This window comes from Magallana gigas, chromosome 5, assembly GCF_963853765.1.
Source record: "Magallana gigas chromosome 5, xbMagGiga1.1, whole genome shotgun sequence".
In the NCBI taxonomy this organism is placed as follows: Eukaryota; Metazoa; Mollusca; class Bivalvia; order Ostreida; family Ostreidae; genus Magallana; species Magallana gigas.
Window position 1 is genome coordinate 35,848,081 of NC_088857.1, and position 16,693 is coordinate 35,864,773.

General features: G+C 33.7%; 1 protein-coding gene and 1 long non-coding RNA gene across 2 annotated transcripts in view; one reads left to right on the forward strand and one right to left on the reverse strand.

Moving 5' to 3' along the window:
- LOC117693069 (adhesion G protein-coupled receptor B1-like) overlaps positions 1–2,427 on the reverse strand; it is a 39,670-nt gene extending 37,243 nt beyond the window's left edge. Inside the window, exon 1 of the mRNA XM_066084854.1 lies at positions 2,275–2,427. Within this exon, the coding sequence (XP_065940926.1) occupies positions 2,275–2,410 (136 nt within the window). The 5' untranslated portion in view covers positions 2,411–2,427. The remainder of the gene's footprint in view (positions 1–2,274) is intronic.
- Positions 2,428–4,004: 1,577 nt separating this feature from the next.
- Positions 4,005–5,181, forward strand: LOC117684823 (uncharacterized). Its single transcript, XR_004598550.2, has 3 exons — positions 4,005–4,149; positions 4,582–4,796; positions 4,908–5,181. It is a non-coding gene; the product is annotated as an uncharacterized lncRNA (long non-coding RNA).
- Positions 5,182–16,693: the final 11,512 nt, after the last annotated feature.

Below are 16,693 nucleotides of genomic sequence, written 5' to 3' on the forward strand. Positions count from 1 at the left end.
ATTTTGTGATTTTGTAAGATCTAAATAAACATTTTTCAGAAAATTATTCAATTTGTGAAGCTGAATTTAAAAAGGGGTACGGTTGGGTAGGGATATTATGATAAGAGATAGCTAGGGGTGTCTGTTATTATGGGGGCTGTTGATATAATTACCAAATCATTATCAAATTGGTGTCAATGCATGCCACAGGATGAATGACCATCTTTAAGTCCTCCTTAAAGATAGCTTAAAAGTGTTTAAAGGTAGCTTAAAGACGATCTTTAAGCCACCTTTAAGCTACCTTTAAGCTATATGTATTGCTTAAAGGTGGCTTAAAGAAAGCGTAAAGATGGCTTAAAGGCAGCTTAAAGACTATCTTTAAGCCACCTTTAAGCCACCTTTAAGGACAACTTATAGGTCCTTAATGTCCAAACTTCTTTAAACCACCTTTAAGCCACCTTTAAGCTACCTTTAAGCCACCTTTAAGCCATTAAAAAAAAAATAATTCAATATTGTGCTTAATTTCCAACAAAATGTATTAACTCTATGAAAGAAAAGGTATTAAAACGGTTTTTGTTCTAGAAAGAAAAATGAAAAAAAAAATACATAAAAAAAAACCGGCCACGGTGAGAATTGAACCCGGGACCCTTAGTTTACTAGCATCACCACACATCCTCTGCGCCACGGCAACTTACATACATAGAAGCGTTTTTATATCCTATATATCAGTGGATATTGAATCACTGTATTGAATGTGTTTACTTGAAAAGATTTTGACAAACCATTCAGTTTGTAACAATCAATTATATCTAATTTATAAATTACATGCATGCATGTATTTAGAATGAAATACGGTCTTCAGTGAACCAAAATATATTATACCTAAATGGAAACCGTTAGGTTCACTATAGTAGGCTTTCTTACATGTAGTTAATAAAATTAAACCGAGTAGATATACGCTCATCTTATTTATAGCTATAAAAATGTAAGAAAGAAAATGAAATCATTTCTTTTATTAAATGCATTGATACTATTAGGGTATTTGTTCAATTTCTTAAGTTGGACAAACAATAGACTCTAATTAGATATACACAAACGAACAAAACTATGTCTAGACAAACAAAGCAGTAATATCCTGCCCGATATAACAAAGGGCAGTTGAGAGTCTTTTCATCTTTAACATGTATCTAGCAGATCTAGAGTTAGAAATAATGAAAATTGAAAAAAAAAAATACAAACCTTAAACCGATTAACAAATTAAATCATGCATTTTTGGTTCATTATCTTTATTTTGTTTAATAACCGGATGAACTGAGAGAGAGAGAGAGAAGGAGAGAGAGAGAGAGAGAGAGATTTTTTTCACCGATTAATTAATAATAGGAAACAAACATACTTTAATTAGTTTTATGCACATAATAAGATACAGAGACTGCGCTCATCCTTACAATAATTTTGAAACCCCCCAAAAATTATAAAGAATTTTATAACGGCAATCTGTGTCCATCGGAGCGGTGCTGATGATAGCGATCTGTGTTTAATGGAGCGACGATTAAAACCGCCTGGAACACCCCCCCCCCTTCCTTGGAAATTATATTATCACTCGGATGACCCCCTCCCATCTCTATAAAAGAGCTTTTGCATTTAATATATGTTTTTATTGTCCAGCTTGATCAATATTGACTTAAAGGCCACTTAAAGACAGTGTAAAGGCAGTGTAAAGAGAGCGTAAATGCCACTTAAAGATGCTTAAAGGTGGCTTAAAGGTGGCTTAAAGAAGTTTGGACATTAAGGACCTATAAGCACTTGCTTAAAGGTGACTTAATGGCGGCTTAAAGGTTGTATAGCCTTTAAGCTCCTTTAAGTCACCTTTAAGCGACCTTTAAGGACTTGCTTAAAGATGGTTTTTCGTCCTGTGTGAATAAAAAAATTATAGGTTAATGTAAGGGATTTTAATATACTATTATTTACTATACTAAGTTATTTAGATTGACAATTTATAAAAAAGCAGTGTAAATAAAAAGAGTTGGGGAACATGGTAGATGATATATCTTTTACAAAAACCAGTTAAGACCTAAAAGTAGTCCAATAATATTTTAGGCAGGAGGTGCTTACTTAACCTGCTGAAGTTTTCTTCTTTAAAACTAAGAAAAGGAGTAGTATTAAAAAGTATTGACGCATCGATAACACACGATAACAAACGAAAAGAATTAGCAACTGAATATATGAGTCACTCATAATTTTCTTTAAGAGATCCTTGATGTTGATATCTTGTTATATTTATACGTTTCATTTTACCTGGTAACACAGTCCCATCCTTTGTCAATACAAGACTTCCATTGGTGACATCAAGCAAAGACTCTGGATTTCTAACTGTACATTGAAGATTTATTTCGTCACTCATAAGTATTGAAAAGTTGTATTTCGGGTTCATATGAAGCTCCAATCTAGGAATAACTAAACATAAAACATGAGTTTACTTTAAATTATATTCAAGTGTCTCATTGTTGTTTTTAGTTCAAAACTTAACTTATTCTTCCAAATATAGAGCCAAATCGTCCGAATAAATAATGTATTCGTCCGAACAAATCCTAATTCGTCCAAAGGAATTATAATTCGTCCGAACAAATACGTCATTTGTCTGAACAAATTGCTAATTCGTCCAATCAAATCTCAATTCATCCGAACAAATAACTTAGTCCGAATGAATAACTTATTTGTCCAAACTTATTTTGTCCAAACAAATAACCTATTTGTCCGAATGTTAACTAATCCTAAGGAATCCTAATTCGTCCGAACAAATAACTTATTCATCCGAACAGATCCTAGTTCGTCCGAACCAAAAATTCTGAACAAATAAGATTTGTCTATTTTTTCATCTGGCCCTTTCACGTCGCCGTAATGTTGGACATACATTCACATGATTTTTTGTTTAAAAGACAAATTGAATGCGCCATTTCATAAATGTTCATTGTAGGATATAAAGGAAGTTAAGAAAAGGATAATGTGGAAATTAGTTTCGTTTGTAAAATTGTGAAATATAAAAACATAAATGCAATTTTCTTTTTCAAATAAATTAATTAAACTGAATGATATGTCTTATTATATCAGCAGTTATCCCTCTCTTTGGCACCTTTTTAGAAAAACTGTAAACGGTCTTTACAACTGTACCGTCAATGAACGAGAGAAATGTTTGGCTAAAATAAATGAAAATCTATGTTTAATCATGATGCATAAAACTATAAAAAATGTGAGCAATGGGTTACAAAGTGAACACAGAGGTAAGAAAAGAACAACCACATAATCAGTCAACCTGGGGTCACAAAAATTAGACTAGTTCACTTTTGATCTTAGTCTCACTTTTACACTATATATTCCTTGTGTAAAAGAGAGACTGAGATCAAAAGTGAGCTCTTCAAAGCGTAATGGTCTCAGGCCTTGTCGACCGCAAGTACACTATGCGTAGTTAAAAAGGTTGTGGGGTCACCTAATTAGGGCCCCGCAAGGATTTGCGGGTGCCCTATAGTAATCACTCTGTCCGTCCGTCCTTCTGTCCGTCCGTCTGTTACTCTTCCGTCCACAAATTTCCTGTTTTTTTTAGTCGACTCGCGAAGCGAGCTGATCCTTGTTGTCAACGCGGATTCATCGAAGCACAAACTCGTATGTGTGTTCCTTCACTGGCTGCAAATAAATCTTGATAAATAAGGCACTCGCAATAGCTTATTTTCATAATTTGAATAAGTTGATGACAATATTGTGTTGGAAACTTTTATCCTGCTTTTATCCTGCATATCTATTACACAATAACCTTGAAGTTCACCTAAAAGTGTGAATAGAATATTGTAAATATTACATGCGGATGAATATTTGCGAAGGGGCACATGAAGGGGGTTATCTCAAAATACGAAATTGTATCAAATTTAAAACTCCCGTATAAAAGACATGCGCTGCTTTGGATTATTAAAAGGTGTATATTATATTTTTTTTCTCGTAAACAAAAAGAAATTGAGTCAGGTTTTTTTAACACCCGCAGAATAATATCACGAACAAGTTAACTTTCATATTTTTCACCTGACCCTTTTCGCGGGAAGCTGCAGCTGTTGAGTAAACAGAATCACGAGGAGAAGTTTTCAAGCTGAGCAGTGCAGTGGAGATCGTCAGAACTGTGCTACAGTAAGTCATTGCATCTAATAATAATCTGTTTTGCACCTTATTTTACTTTGGACAGTTTTATAACGGTTTGTATTCTTTGATATTTATTTTAAGAATTTGCTAGACTGCAAAGCTATATAATCGTTTACCCGGTGTTTTAATTCAATGTACAGTCGTTTTACCGGTAACGAGTATTTGCCAGTATCAAATAATTCTTTGGTGAAAGACGAAGTTAAGGTTTCAAAAAATCCTAGCTAAATATTTATTAAACAAAAATAAATATTCTATATTCTATGAGCTGCCAGAAGTGCAAGGCAGAAAAAACGAATCGACCGCTGTGTAAGTTAATTGAACATCCATGCTTAATGTAAATGATTGCGTTTAACAATAGCAATTAGCATTTTTTAAACCTCTCTTTTAAACACTGCCTTAGTAGCTGTATATGTTTTGTAGAAAGAAATCGCAAGAACTGTATCAGTTGGAGGAAGAGATGTTAAAGTCAAATCTATAACCTTGAAGGATGGGACGGGCAAGTGCAAAATGTCACTTTGGAGAGAGTTTGCCGAGAAAAAGTGGGTAAAGGCCAACACTTGAAAATCACTGATGTTGTTGTACAAACGTACAACAACGAGAAGTTTGTCTCAACAACTGGAAGGACGGAAGTTGAGGTATAATTACATCACTTTTTAATATTTTCTTTAAAAAATGTTTTCATATGTATTTAAAAAATCATGCATATGTTTGGGAAGAACTTGTTCTGATATTTTCTTATTTGTCAGACCGTGGAAGCTCCAAGTCAACTAAAGCTCACAGAAAACATCATGGCTGATAACATGGAGGAAAATGGCCTCAGTCTTATCATTGACGACGGGGAAGCATATCCAGCTTACAGAATTTCCTTAAACAAGATCACAGCATTCCTTAATTGTGAAGAAAACTGTAGCTGGAAGATTTTAGTGGTAGTTTTCCTGTCAAGTTACATTATTAACTTGTAATTTGAGCAATATGCTTTCATGCCCAATAATCTCTCTTACCATATAGTGCTGTATGTAAAATTTTCACTTCCAGCTTTTGCACGGATTTGTTAATTTGGAATTTTTTTTTTGATTGTACTGAATAGAGTTTTGTCATGTCTTTTCTACTTTTGAAAACTTGTGAGAAATCAAGTGATATTTTATATACACTATCAAAATGACTGAAAAGCTAATACCGGTAATAAACGATTTCTTTATGTAAAGCTCATTTCCATTTGTTAACTCTTAGATGTAATATAAGTTTTTAACATTGAGTAATTGTAGAACTAATTATTTGTAGCAGATGCTACATGTATGTTTATTCTTTTTAAGCAAGTTGATGCATGCATATGCTGTTTCTTTTTAGATTAAGTGAAAAAATCTTTATTTGATTTTAAGACTTTGATAAGAAACCAAGGTTTTTTTTTTTTTTATAAACAATGAATACCCCTGCAACGTAAGCTAGTCAAGAAAGAATTTCTCATGAAATGTAGTCATAACCATGTATTTTTTTTTTTTTACATTAAGTTGTTGTTTTGAGTATTGTAGCAGATTTTATTATTCCATTGTTCTGATTGAGATAGGGAATATAGTATAAATGGACTGTCTCTTATAGCACCATTGATTATTGACTTAGCATGCATAACTTCCTACTTTGTCCATTCGCCACTGATTAGATTATTACACAATATGCATGCTGTTTATAAGTCAATTATTATTAATGGCTTATATGAAAATGATAAAATTTTTCATAACTGACAGTTGATACTGTATTTCTTGCATTTAATGAATAAAACAATTTTCATATCTCTTCTTGATTTCCACTCATTTAACTGAATATGGTTGATAAAGTGGCAATTTTTTTTCCAACTGTGAATGAAATGGAAAAAGATTGATTAGTATTGAATATTGATAGTTGAAATAACAATAGTCAAACAATATTAATTTTTTTTAAGAAAAGGTCAGTGACAGGTATTTTCGAAAACGCGTCCAGTGTATTGAAATTAATGCCAAATTGAATATCCTATATGTAATATCATTTTATAGGATGAAATGATATTAAAGATGAACATGACTCGTAATGGGGATTGTCCCAAAATATTTCGATGTAGATGTTTCACCCGTGTGGACGTGTACATCCTGCTGCATCGCTATGTTAGTATCAAATTTTACATATTTTTCAAAGCTAGAAGAATGCTTACCTCAAATGACCAGGTGAATGCATTATTTACAAACATAATATACACATAAAACAACAAATAATTGCGCAAAACCTATTACCAAGAAAGGAATACAACACTTTGGGCACAACTTTTAGGTGCAATTGGGTGATACAAAATTGAAGGCTTTATATACATGTGTGATAGTGTCCATTTACGTGCAGTGTCGAGTTTTTGGTACTAAAAATATTTTTTTTCTTTTTTTGCATATTCAAACGTTCATGCATCATATCTGCAATGCCCTTAATCTAAAGAAGGCAATATTCTTTATATTTGTACTTCGCCCATTCCATTGATGACAATCAAATGCGAGTCTACTTTCAGGCCCTTCAGGCCTTTGATTTCTAATAACTTTTTTTTATGGTTGCCCAATCAAGTTCAAATTTGGTATGGTAGTTCAGTAAGCAGAAATTCATATTTTGATGCTAAGTTTGGTTCTCTATGTCTTCTGGTTTGGAGCTGGGGTGATGGGGTAGATTCCTAACTATGCATAAGAATGAATGGGCAAAGAGAGATAACTGCTGAGAATGAATGGGCAAAGAGAGATAACTGCTGAGAATGTTACCATTGTATACATGGAAGGCTGTGCAATATTTGTCCTTTGGGATTAATTAACCTTCCACAGGAAGAAAATCCTAAGCTTTATCTTTATCTGTCACATTGAGATTAATTACTGCACTGCCTGTGTTTGCAAATGAACTTTGTTTTGAAGTTAAGGTCAATTTTGAATGGTGTGTAGTATTGTGTACATTCTTTGAAATATGGATTTAAAATATAATATTCATATTTTATTTTGGTTAAAATTCCGTACACAATGATTTATAATCATTTTATTGAATACTAAAATCAAGATATATATTAAGATATCCTTTTTCACAATTTTATTTTTTAATTATTTATTTTATTTTTTTCTGCCTTAATGGTGGTAATTTTAACAGGTAATCAGATAATAACCCCATTCTGTCATTTCTAAAAAAAAAATCTTATTGTAAATTTAGAAGAAAAGGATGAGAGAGCAGAACAATTAATCCCCTGAGATTATTTATATTATGAACACCTTTGTCTGCACTGATGTTTGTTTTGAAGCAAATTTAACTCTCATTCCATGAGCTGCACCCTAATATTTTTACCCCTCAGTTCAAAGGATGGTATTTAATAAATAATATAATTCATTCTAGTCCAAATACTTATATTCTGTAAAATAAAAAAAAAATATATGAATTACAATAAATAAAAAAAAAATATTAGATATCAGTTTTTTGATTCTTTTCTTTTCTTTTTAAATGGATGTTTTGGTGTTGTTGTTGTTGTTTTTGGTTGCTATGTTTATATTTAAAGGAAACTTAAGAATAGTACCTGAAAATGTTCCTTCTGTAAGCCCTGATTAAATTCAATAAATGGATGAGAGCAGGATAATTAATCCCCTGAGATTAATTATATTGCCTGTTTTAGAAAATCTAAGGTCTGTCTTTATCTGTTATATGTATTACCGTACACATGTGTCTGCAAGTGATGTTTGTTTGAAGTTGAGGCAAAGCCTAGGTATCATTGCATTGGTATCAATTCGTTGTTGTTTTTTTTTACAAATTCAATTTCATCCCATGTTAACCCACTTTATCCCATGGATATGACTTATTGGATATTTTTTTGATATCCCACAGTTGTGACTTTACAATGGGATTTGCGTAGGCATAATAAAGTAAAATAATGTGGAGTTTTATAAACAGTGTAAACATTGATTGTGGTGTATAAAACATGAGATAAATAGAATCTCATATGATTTGTAGTATAATATGATTTTTATCCAACTTGTGTGTTTTATCCCCTCACTAAGGCTCAAGAGAAAAACACTTTAATTGTTGGATGAAAATCATATCCAACTACAAATCACGAGATCATATATATTCCAGTTCTTTACATCTTCTGCCGGGCATTTATTTTTCATCATTGTTAATATAAAGAGGATGGAATTCAAAGGTTTTTTCACTTCTCTATATTAATTGTCATAGCGGGGCCCTTCCTGACTGGTCAGTTTTCTAGTTACCCACAAGTTCTACTTGATATTTTAGATAGGATTTTTTTTATGTTTTTAACTGTAATTAAAAAATATAATATTTAAGCTTTGAATCTAGATCGTTTTACTATATTTTAATACAAACTAAAGAACGGTGTCTAGTAAAGGTCTTCCGTTTTCAACGAAAGACCCTTTGATTATTCTATTGTTTCTTTTCACTATTTTTCTTTTTTCTTATTTACAACTTTTGTGCAGAAGATTTATCAAAGATGGGTCAACTGAATTTCGTCAAATTTTAACTTCGATATATAATCATCTGAAGTTTATACACCTTTTTTGATTTTGTAAAAATAACTTCCGGTAAGGACTTATCCGCCATTTTGTCATTTATTCTTGACTTCCTGTCCACACCTCTCTTCAAAAACAAGGAAAGATAAAAAAGCTGAAATCTTTAGAAATGGTAGTGTACACGCTAGTCTAGCCTCCGGAGGAAAATCATTGTCCGGAAATTCCGAGTACGGAAGCTAGCTGGGGTCAAAATATAGGTCATTATCGATGAATTTCCTTTTGTCCTCGCATCTCCTTAAAACGAGTAGAGACAGAAAGCTGATATTTTCAGGAGGCGTGGATAAGAAGTCAAGAAAAAATGAAAAAATGGCGGATAATAATGAAACTATATTCAGCTGAATCTCGTCAAATTTTAAGTTCGATCTATTATCATCTGAAGTTTATACACATTTTTTGATTTTGTAAAAATAACTTCCGATAAGGACTTATCCGCCATTTTGTCATTTATTCTTGACTTCCTGTCCACGCCTCTCTTCAAAAACAAGGAAAGATAGAAAGCTGAAATCTTTAGAAATGGTAGTGGACATGCTAGTCTAGCCTTACGAGGAAAATCATTGTCCGGAAATTCCGAGTACGGAAGCTAATTTTTTAAACTCATTGAAATCATATTAAAATGGCTTCAGTCCAATTTCAAAACATGATATCTAAGTTGTGTTTGTAATTATGCGTCTGATGTTATCTTTTTTTAATTGATAAGATAAAATTTAAATTAAAAAAAATTAAATGAAACAATGTTAAGGTGTTCCGGAGCAAAAATACGGCCGAAAAAGTATATTCTTTAAACCAACGAAGAAATAGTTTGACCGGAAGTATTTCTTTTTAATTTTTATATCAGATATTGACAACTATGTCTAACATAATACTTGATGCATTTTTGTGACGTCATATGAACTTCGTTGTCACGTGACATGCGTTTCCTAACATTGCATATTATCTCATTAAATCGCATCGGTGCAGATAATTAATAACATTAAATAAAAAACATTTTTATGAAGAATCCTTTGTTATGTCATACACTTTTAAATTCTCGCGTGGGCTTAAATGAATTATTCGTTTATGCAAGATATTGTTAAAACATTTTGCCAAATCATCAAAATAATGCACATTTTTATCAATTAAAAGCGATTTACATAAAATTGAAATGAATCCGTATGTTTCCCAAGCATGATTCACTTTGGTACCCGTATTTTCTACCAATTTTACATAAAATATACGAAAAGTGTAATGATCCTTTACCTGCGCCAAGCTGTTTTTACATATTCCTTTATTCAGTTGTTTACCCGCAGCAGAGAGATTCTGTAAACCACTAATTTATAGAATAGTCTTTCACTCTAAATGAAGCTTTGAATCAACAAATCTGTCAATTGATTATTGATATGAATGAACTATGTACATCTAGCATAAACGGCAGCGCCAATGTAAAGGAAACAAGCGGTTTTATTACAGTTTAAATATAATTCACTTTTCACGTTACGAAACATTCCCTGAGACTTATCGAAAGTAATGCATTTCGTAACGTCAATGTTGTTGTTTGCGTCATATTATATGAATTACAGATAAATGACTTTCTACAGATAGCTGTGGGAAGCCTTAACATACTCACGAACTCATTTAAATCGTAAATGAAATGAGACCGAATTAAAAACATAGTATCTTAGTTGCATAACAAGTAGTCATAAATACTTTGTCAGAATATATAGAACATGTGGAACTTTCACCAGATATACAGTAAACGACACCATGAAATCATAAAATTTTAGAAATAGAAATAATCAAGCATTAAATCTCCTTGTCTGTAAAGTTTGACCCACGTGGGTCATCTCTACCCTAAATAATGACCCCGTTCGTTTGGGAGACTTTATAATCGCCCCGATTATAATTACATCTAATATATTATAAATCATATTTTGAAACAGTATCATTTAACTGGGTTGTCCAAAAAGTTAGTGGGCAATCGCATTTTTTGTCATTTAAAATGGGATTATTTATTTACAGTGGAGCCTCAGTTATCCCAACGCTTTCGTTCCCCATTCCAATCGTCCGGAAAGGTGAAGCGTCCGGATATCCGAAATGTGTCAATTGTTGTTGTGAATGTCTTTTGCTTTTCTTACTAATAAAAGCCCCGCTTTATATTAATATTTTGTCAGGAAATATTAACCGAACTATGATTATGACCGAATCTAGCTGAATTCTTTGTGTCAAAGGGTGATACTTGTATGTGCACCTTACATGTGCATGTATCTATTTCTGTATATGCCACTTTCCACAATAATTGATTTATTTTTTAAAACTATATTCTATTCGTAAAAGAAAGTCAATTTTATTGATACAATTTATGGTTACTAGTTGGAAAATTGCAAGATCTATCAATGCACTTCCGATGAGTTGACATGCTTTCAATTTGCTTTCTTTCTGTACTTCTAGTTTTGTCTTAATTTAATAAGACATTCATTAGACAATTCGTTTTAAGATAACCTTTGAATAGGTAGATAAAACATAAAGGCTACGCTATGTAAAACTTTCCAGTTGATTTATTAACCACATTTTCTCATTCAAAATACAGTTATGTTTAAAAAAGCGTTGACATTTGACAGGTGCACAGGTTAAGATATCCAAGGCACGTGCTGTAAAGCGTGACTAATCCTGTCTGGCCAGCACTGTTGGTTATTTTGAACGTAATTTGGGAAGGTTGTGTTTATACAAGCTACTCATGAGGGTCTTAAAACAGGTGTAAAACTCAATTGACAGGCGTATTATTTTTATTGTATTGAACGGGGTATAATCAAATTTTACCGTCCGAATGAAGCAAGATTGATAGAAAACAGTGTTTTGTGGTAAAATCAGACCATCCGGATCCGGAACGCAGAATTCCATATATATATATATATATATATATATATATATATATTTATATATATATATATATATATATATATATATATATCCAAAATTTTATAGCTTGTAATCCAAAATAATGTGGAATATTTGCATATATACTAGGAACATCAAATGTTACTAGAAGAGAATTTGGGTCTGTTGTTTCAGGAATTTTGTTGAGGAAATCCATGCTATCCCGACTGTAACTCGGGACTTTTTCACATATATTCTTAAGTATAATGTCCACAAAGTTGCTCAGTCTATATGTTGGGCATGGTGGGCCTGCAACAATTGGTCAAAGTTTCAGATCCAAGGGTTCAGTGGTAGTAATGTATGCTTGATTCTGATCTTTAGTAGCGGTTTTAATATGAATACTTTTATATATTTTAGGAAGTCCATGAAAATTACTAGTTTTCATTTCTAAATTTGTACATGTAAGATAGTCCAGTTCCTTAGCTTTCAATAAATGTTCATATTTTGTTTAAAACATGATATCTAAGTTGCGCTTGTAATTCCGCGTCTGATGGCATCTTTTTAGGAATAATTAATAGGTGAATTTAAATATTAATCAAAATTTTAGACTCATGGACAAGCAGACCCTCTAAAAATCATTCACCGAGCCGTTTTCGAGAACTCGCGTGCACAAAAATTTGTAAGAAAAAAAAATAACAAAACACGATCTTGTTGTGAGCAACGAGGAGGTCTTCCGTCCGATTTAAGAACTTGAGACACATGTATGACCTTGACTTTGCTTTTTAACAGCTACATATGGTATGAAAATAAAAGAAATGGTCTTCATTCTAAGAGACTATTTTATTTCCGTTATAAGAGCTCTGGTTGAAAACATTTAGATCCCTCTTCATAATTTGAGGGACCATCCCAATTTTCTTCATATCAAATAAAGAAAATTATGATTCTAAGTATTGCTTCAATAATGTAAAACAAAAAATTTTACAGCTAAAAGTTATATTTTATGTCTTCAGAGCCCCCTCAGCCCCTAATTTGAAAGGTAAGTCCCCTTTTGTTGATGTCAAATAAAACCTCTTGATTTGACAAGGTGTTTTTTTTGTTCTGAATATTTTAACTAAATATTTTAGAGAAAAGAGATATTCAAAGAACACCACGAAAAAATACGACGATTTTTTTAAACATAATTTTCGAGCTCGAGTGAGCTTCGATGCTTTTAGTCATAGTCATAAATGTCACAGGTCAGCTCTTCAATCTTTTGTCTACTTACCTGAATGTTGAACTCAATGTCTTAAATCGTTTAGGAATTTACCCATGGACAAGCCGACTCTCTAAACATTGTTAAATTGTTGCATAAAAATTGTAAGGAAAAAAAATGAAATGTAACTAGATGTTTAAAAACTTCTTTGCATGTAAAAAAATGATGTTTTATAAATTTTTATAAAAAAGATTTTTAATGTTTTCTAGATAATAATGATCAAAGTTTTGGACTATATAAGATATGAATTAAGTATGGTACTCTAAAGATAAACAGCTGTACTGTAAAGATTTTTGTTTCAATAATTGATTACAAGTCATTGTTCAGTAAATAGTTATTGTATAAGGACTTTAGAGCCGTCTCGGCCCCTAATTTGATGCACCAGCCTCATTTTCTTGATATCAAATAAAAGGTCTCGTAAATATAAACGTATTTTACCAACAAGTTTTCAAGAATTGTTGACATTTCTAGAGATGTTTGAGCAACTGTGTTTTAGAGGCCAACCCCTAAACTTCTTATCGGGACCAGCAACAACAATTTGTTTAGGTAGCATATTGTTAAGAACATTATTCTAAGCAACTTTTGTTCTATAATGCTTTTCAAAATATTTCTCCTTTTCCAGATATTACTTATCAAAGGTTGGACCTCTGGTCCCTAGAAACCCCTAATTACGTAACATATGATTTAAGTATGGTACTGTATTGATAAAGAGCTGAACAATGAACATTTTTGCTTCTATTAAAAAAATATTGTTCAGTAAAGAGTTATTACAAAAAGACTTAAGATCCCTTTTGGCCCCTAGGTTTAGGAGCCAGAACCTTGTTCTTGATCGCAAAGGAAAGGTCTCATTAATATTAGCATATTTTGCATTAAATGTCTTAACAAAATATTTGCACGTTCAAAGATACAGTACAAAAAGTGTCAAAACATTGCCAAAAAGTCGAATTCGGGCGGGCTTCAAGACGTTGAGCATTTTTAATATTTTGAAACATGGAGGGTCCTCTTTAGACTTTTATCTACAAATTCATAAAAATTCTTGTGACAATATATATGTATATATAATTTACTACACTGTATTATAGTCGGGTTTGATGTTCAATATATGTTGTTCAATAAACGTTACATGGTGTAAGAAGTGGAGTATACCCATGTGGACCACGTTTTGAGTGAATGCTATCCCTCTTGTTCGGTATGAATGAAGAACAGCAGGATGCGGGAGTTGCAGCGGCCCCCCAGAAAGTGTAAGTACCCACTAACATTCCTTTCCCGCCGAAATTAGATCTCCGCAGCAACATCGCCACGAATTGGCGCCATTTCAAACGTGTCTGGGAGAACTATGAAATCGCGAGTGGATTGAAGGAGAGAAATGGGGAATTGAGAGTGGCAACATTGTTGACATGCTTGGGCGCAGAGGCGCCATCAGTGTATGATGGGTTAAAATTTGAAAGTGAAGAGGATCGAAAAGACATAATCAAAGTACTGCAAGTACTCGGAGATTTTTGTTTTGGTCAAACAAATGTGTTCTACGAACGTTATACTTTCAACAAACGACAACAAGAGGTAAATGAGACGATTGATAGCTATGTTGCAGTATTACGCACGCTAGTAAAGACGTGTAAATTCGAAGATTTAAAAGAAGAAATGATCCTGGACAGAATTGTGCTTGGGATCAGGGACAACCACACACGGAAGAAGTTACTGCAAGAGAAAGGTTTGGACCTACACAGATGTGTTGACATTTGTAGGGCTAATGAGAAATCTAGTTCTCAACTATGAGCGATAGAGGAAGTTCAGTTTGTAAGAAAGGCGAACAAACCCAAACCAGTGTTTGAAAAACAGAAAAATCCCAGAGACAGTGAAGAAGTGAACTGTGAGCATTGTGGGCTGAAGCACCGAAAAGAAAGGGAAGATTGTCCGGCTTATGGCAAGAAGTGTGTGAAATGCAGACAAAAGAATCACTTTGCACAGGTATGTAAACAAGGATTCTCGAAGCAGCAGAAGAAATCCTATCCAAACAGGAAGCCGTATAAGAAGAAGTCAGTGCATGATATTAGTGACTACACCTGTGAAAGTGATTGTGAATATGTTCTCACAGTCAAAGAAGTTCACAGTGTAAAGAAGAAGAAGAAAATGACAGCTCAGATGATAGTCAATGGCCAGACCGTACAATTTCAGTTGGATTGTGGGTCCAGTGTCAACATTCTTCCCGAAAATTGTATATGCAGTTATGTAAAGACCATGAGGACTTGATGGAAACGAATATGACTTTAGTAATGTACAACAAGAGTGAGACAAAGCCTTTGGGAAAGAGAAGGTTGACTCTCCGTAATCCCCGGAACAAGAAAAAGTACACCATTGAATTTGTGATTGTTGGGGGAACAGAGCTCAACCCGATTCTAGGCGTTTCAGCTATCCAAGCGATGAAGCTCATCACCATAAATGAAGAGAATTTTGTTGCACAGATTGCAGGACAGTGTGACATCACAGAGCCTATAACCAAGGATTTTCTACAACGACAGTACCCAGCATTGTTTAAGGGCCTTGGAAAACTAGAAGGAGAACTACACCTTAGGATTGATAATACTTTGCAGCCAACAAAGATTCCAACCAGGAAAGTGCCGATATCACTTAAGACAGATCGAAAGAATGAACTTGATCGCCTTCAGAAACTTGGAGTCATCACGCCAGTATCAACTCCAACTGACTGGATATCATCCATAGTCGTGGCGAAGAAGTCGAGTGGGGCAATTCGATTGTGCATTGATCCAAAGCCATTGAATGTAGCACTCAAGAGAAATCAGTACCCTACTCCAACAATTAAAAGATATTTTGCCAGATTTGTCAAACGCAAGAATTTTCAAAGGATGGGTTCTGGCATATTCAACTCGACCAAGCCAGCACTCAAGAGCAATCAGTACCCTACTCCAACAATTGAAGATATTTTGCCAGATTTGTCAAACGCAAAAATTTTCAAAGGATGGGTTCTGGCATATTCAACTTGACCAAGCCAGTAGTTTCCCGACCACATTTGGAACCCCCTGGGTACGTTATCGATGGTTACGTATGCCTATTAGTATATCGCCAGCTCCAGAAGAATTTCAAAAAATAATGGATGGAACTCTCAAAGGTTTGGACGGAACCAGAGCCATTCATGATGATATTCTAGTGTATGGTTGTGGAAATACAGATGACGAAGCAGTAAGAGACCACAACAGTAAGTTGATTGTATTGATGGACAGGTGCAAAGAAAGAAACATCAAGTTAAACCTTAACAAGCTGAAGCTAGGTCTAGAATCTGTGACATACTTGCGACACGTTATCTCAAAGCAAGGATTAAGTGTAGATCCAAGTAAAGTACAAGCGATTAGAGAGATACCTACATCGACGAACAGACAGGCAGTGCAACGTTTGGTGCCGAACCTCTCAGAAGTTACATCAACACTACGCAACTTGTTGAAGAATGACACTTTCTTCCACTGGGATGAACAAGTCCATGGAAAAGCCTTCATTGCAATTAAGAAGATTTTGTCAGAGTCACCAGTTCTGAGTTACTTTGATCCAGCAAAGGAAACAATTTTACAATGTGATGCCCACAGAATGGTTTAGGAGCATGTCTGATGCAGGACGGACACCCTGTGGTCTATGCCTCAAGAGCGTTTACCCATACAGAATGTAATTATGCGCGAATAGAGAAAGAGTTGCCGGCCGTAGTTTTTGGAATGGAGCGTTTTGAGAACTACACCTATGGACGTCATATCAAAGTAGAATCAGACCACAAGCCTTTGGAGATAATCCAACGAAAGAGCCTTGTTGTTGCACCAAGGACAATTCAGCGAATGCTTTTGAGACTCCAGAAGTTTGAGTATAA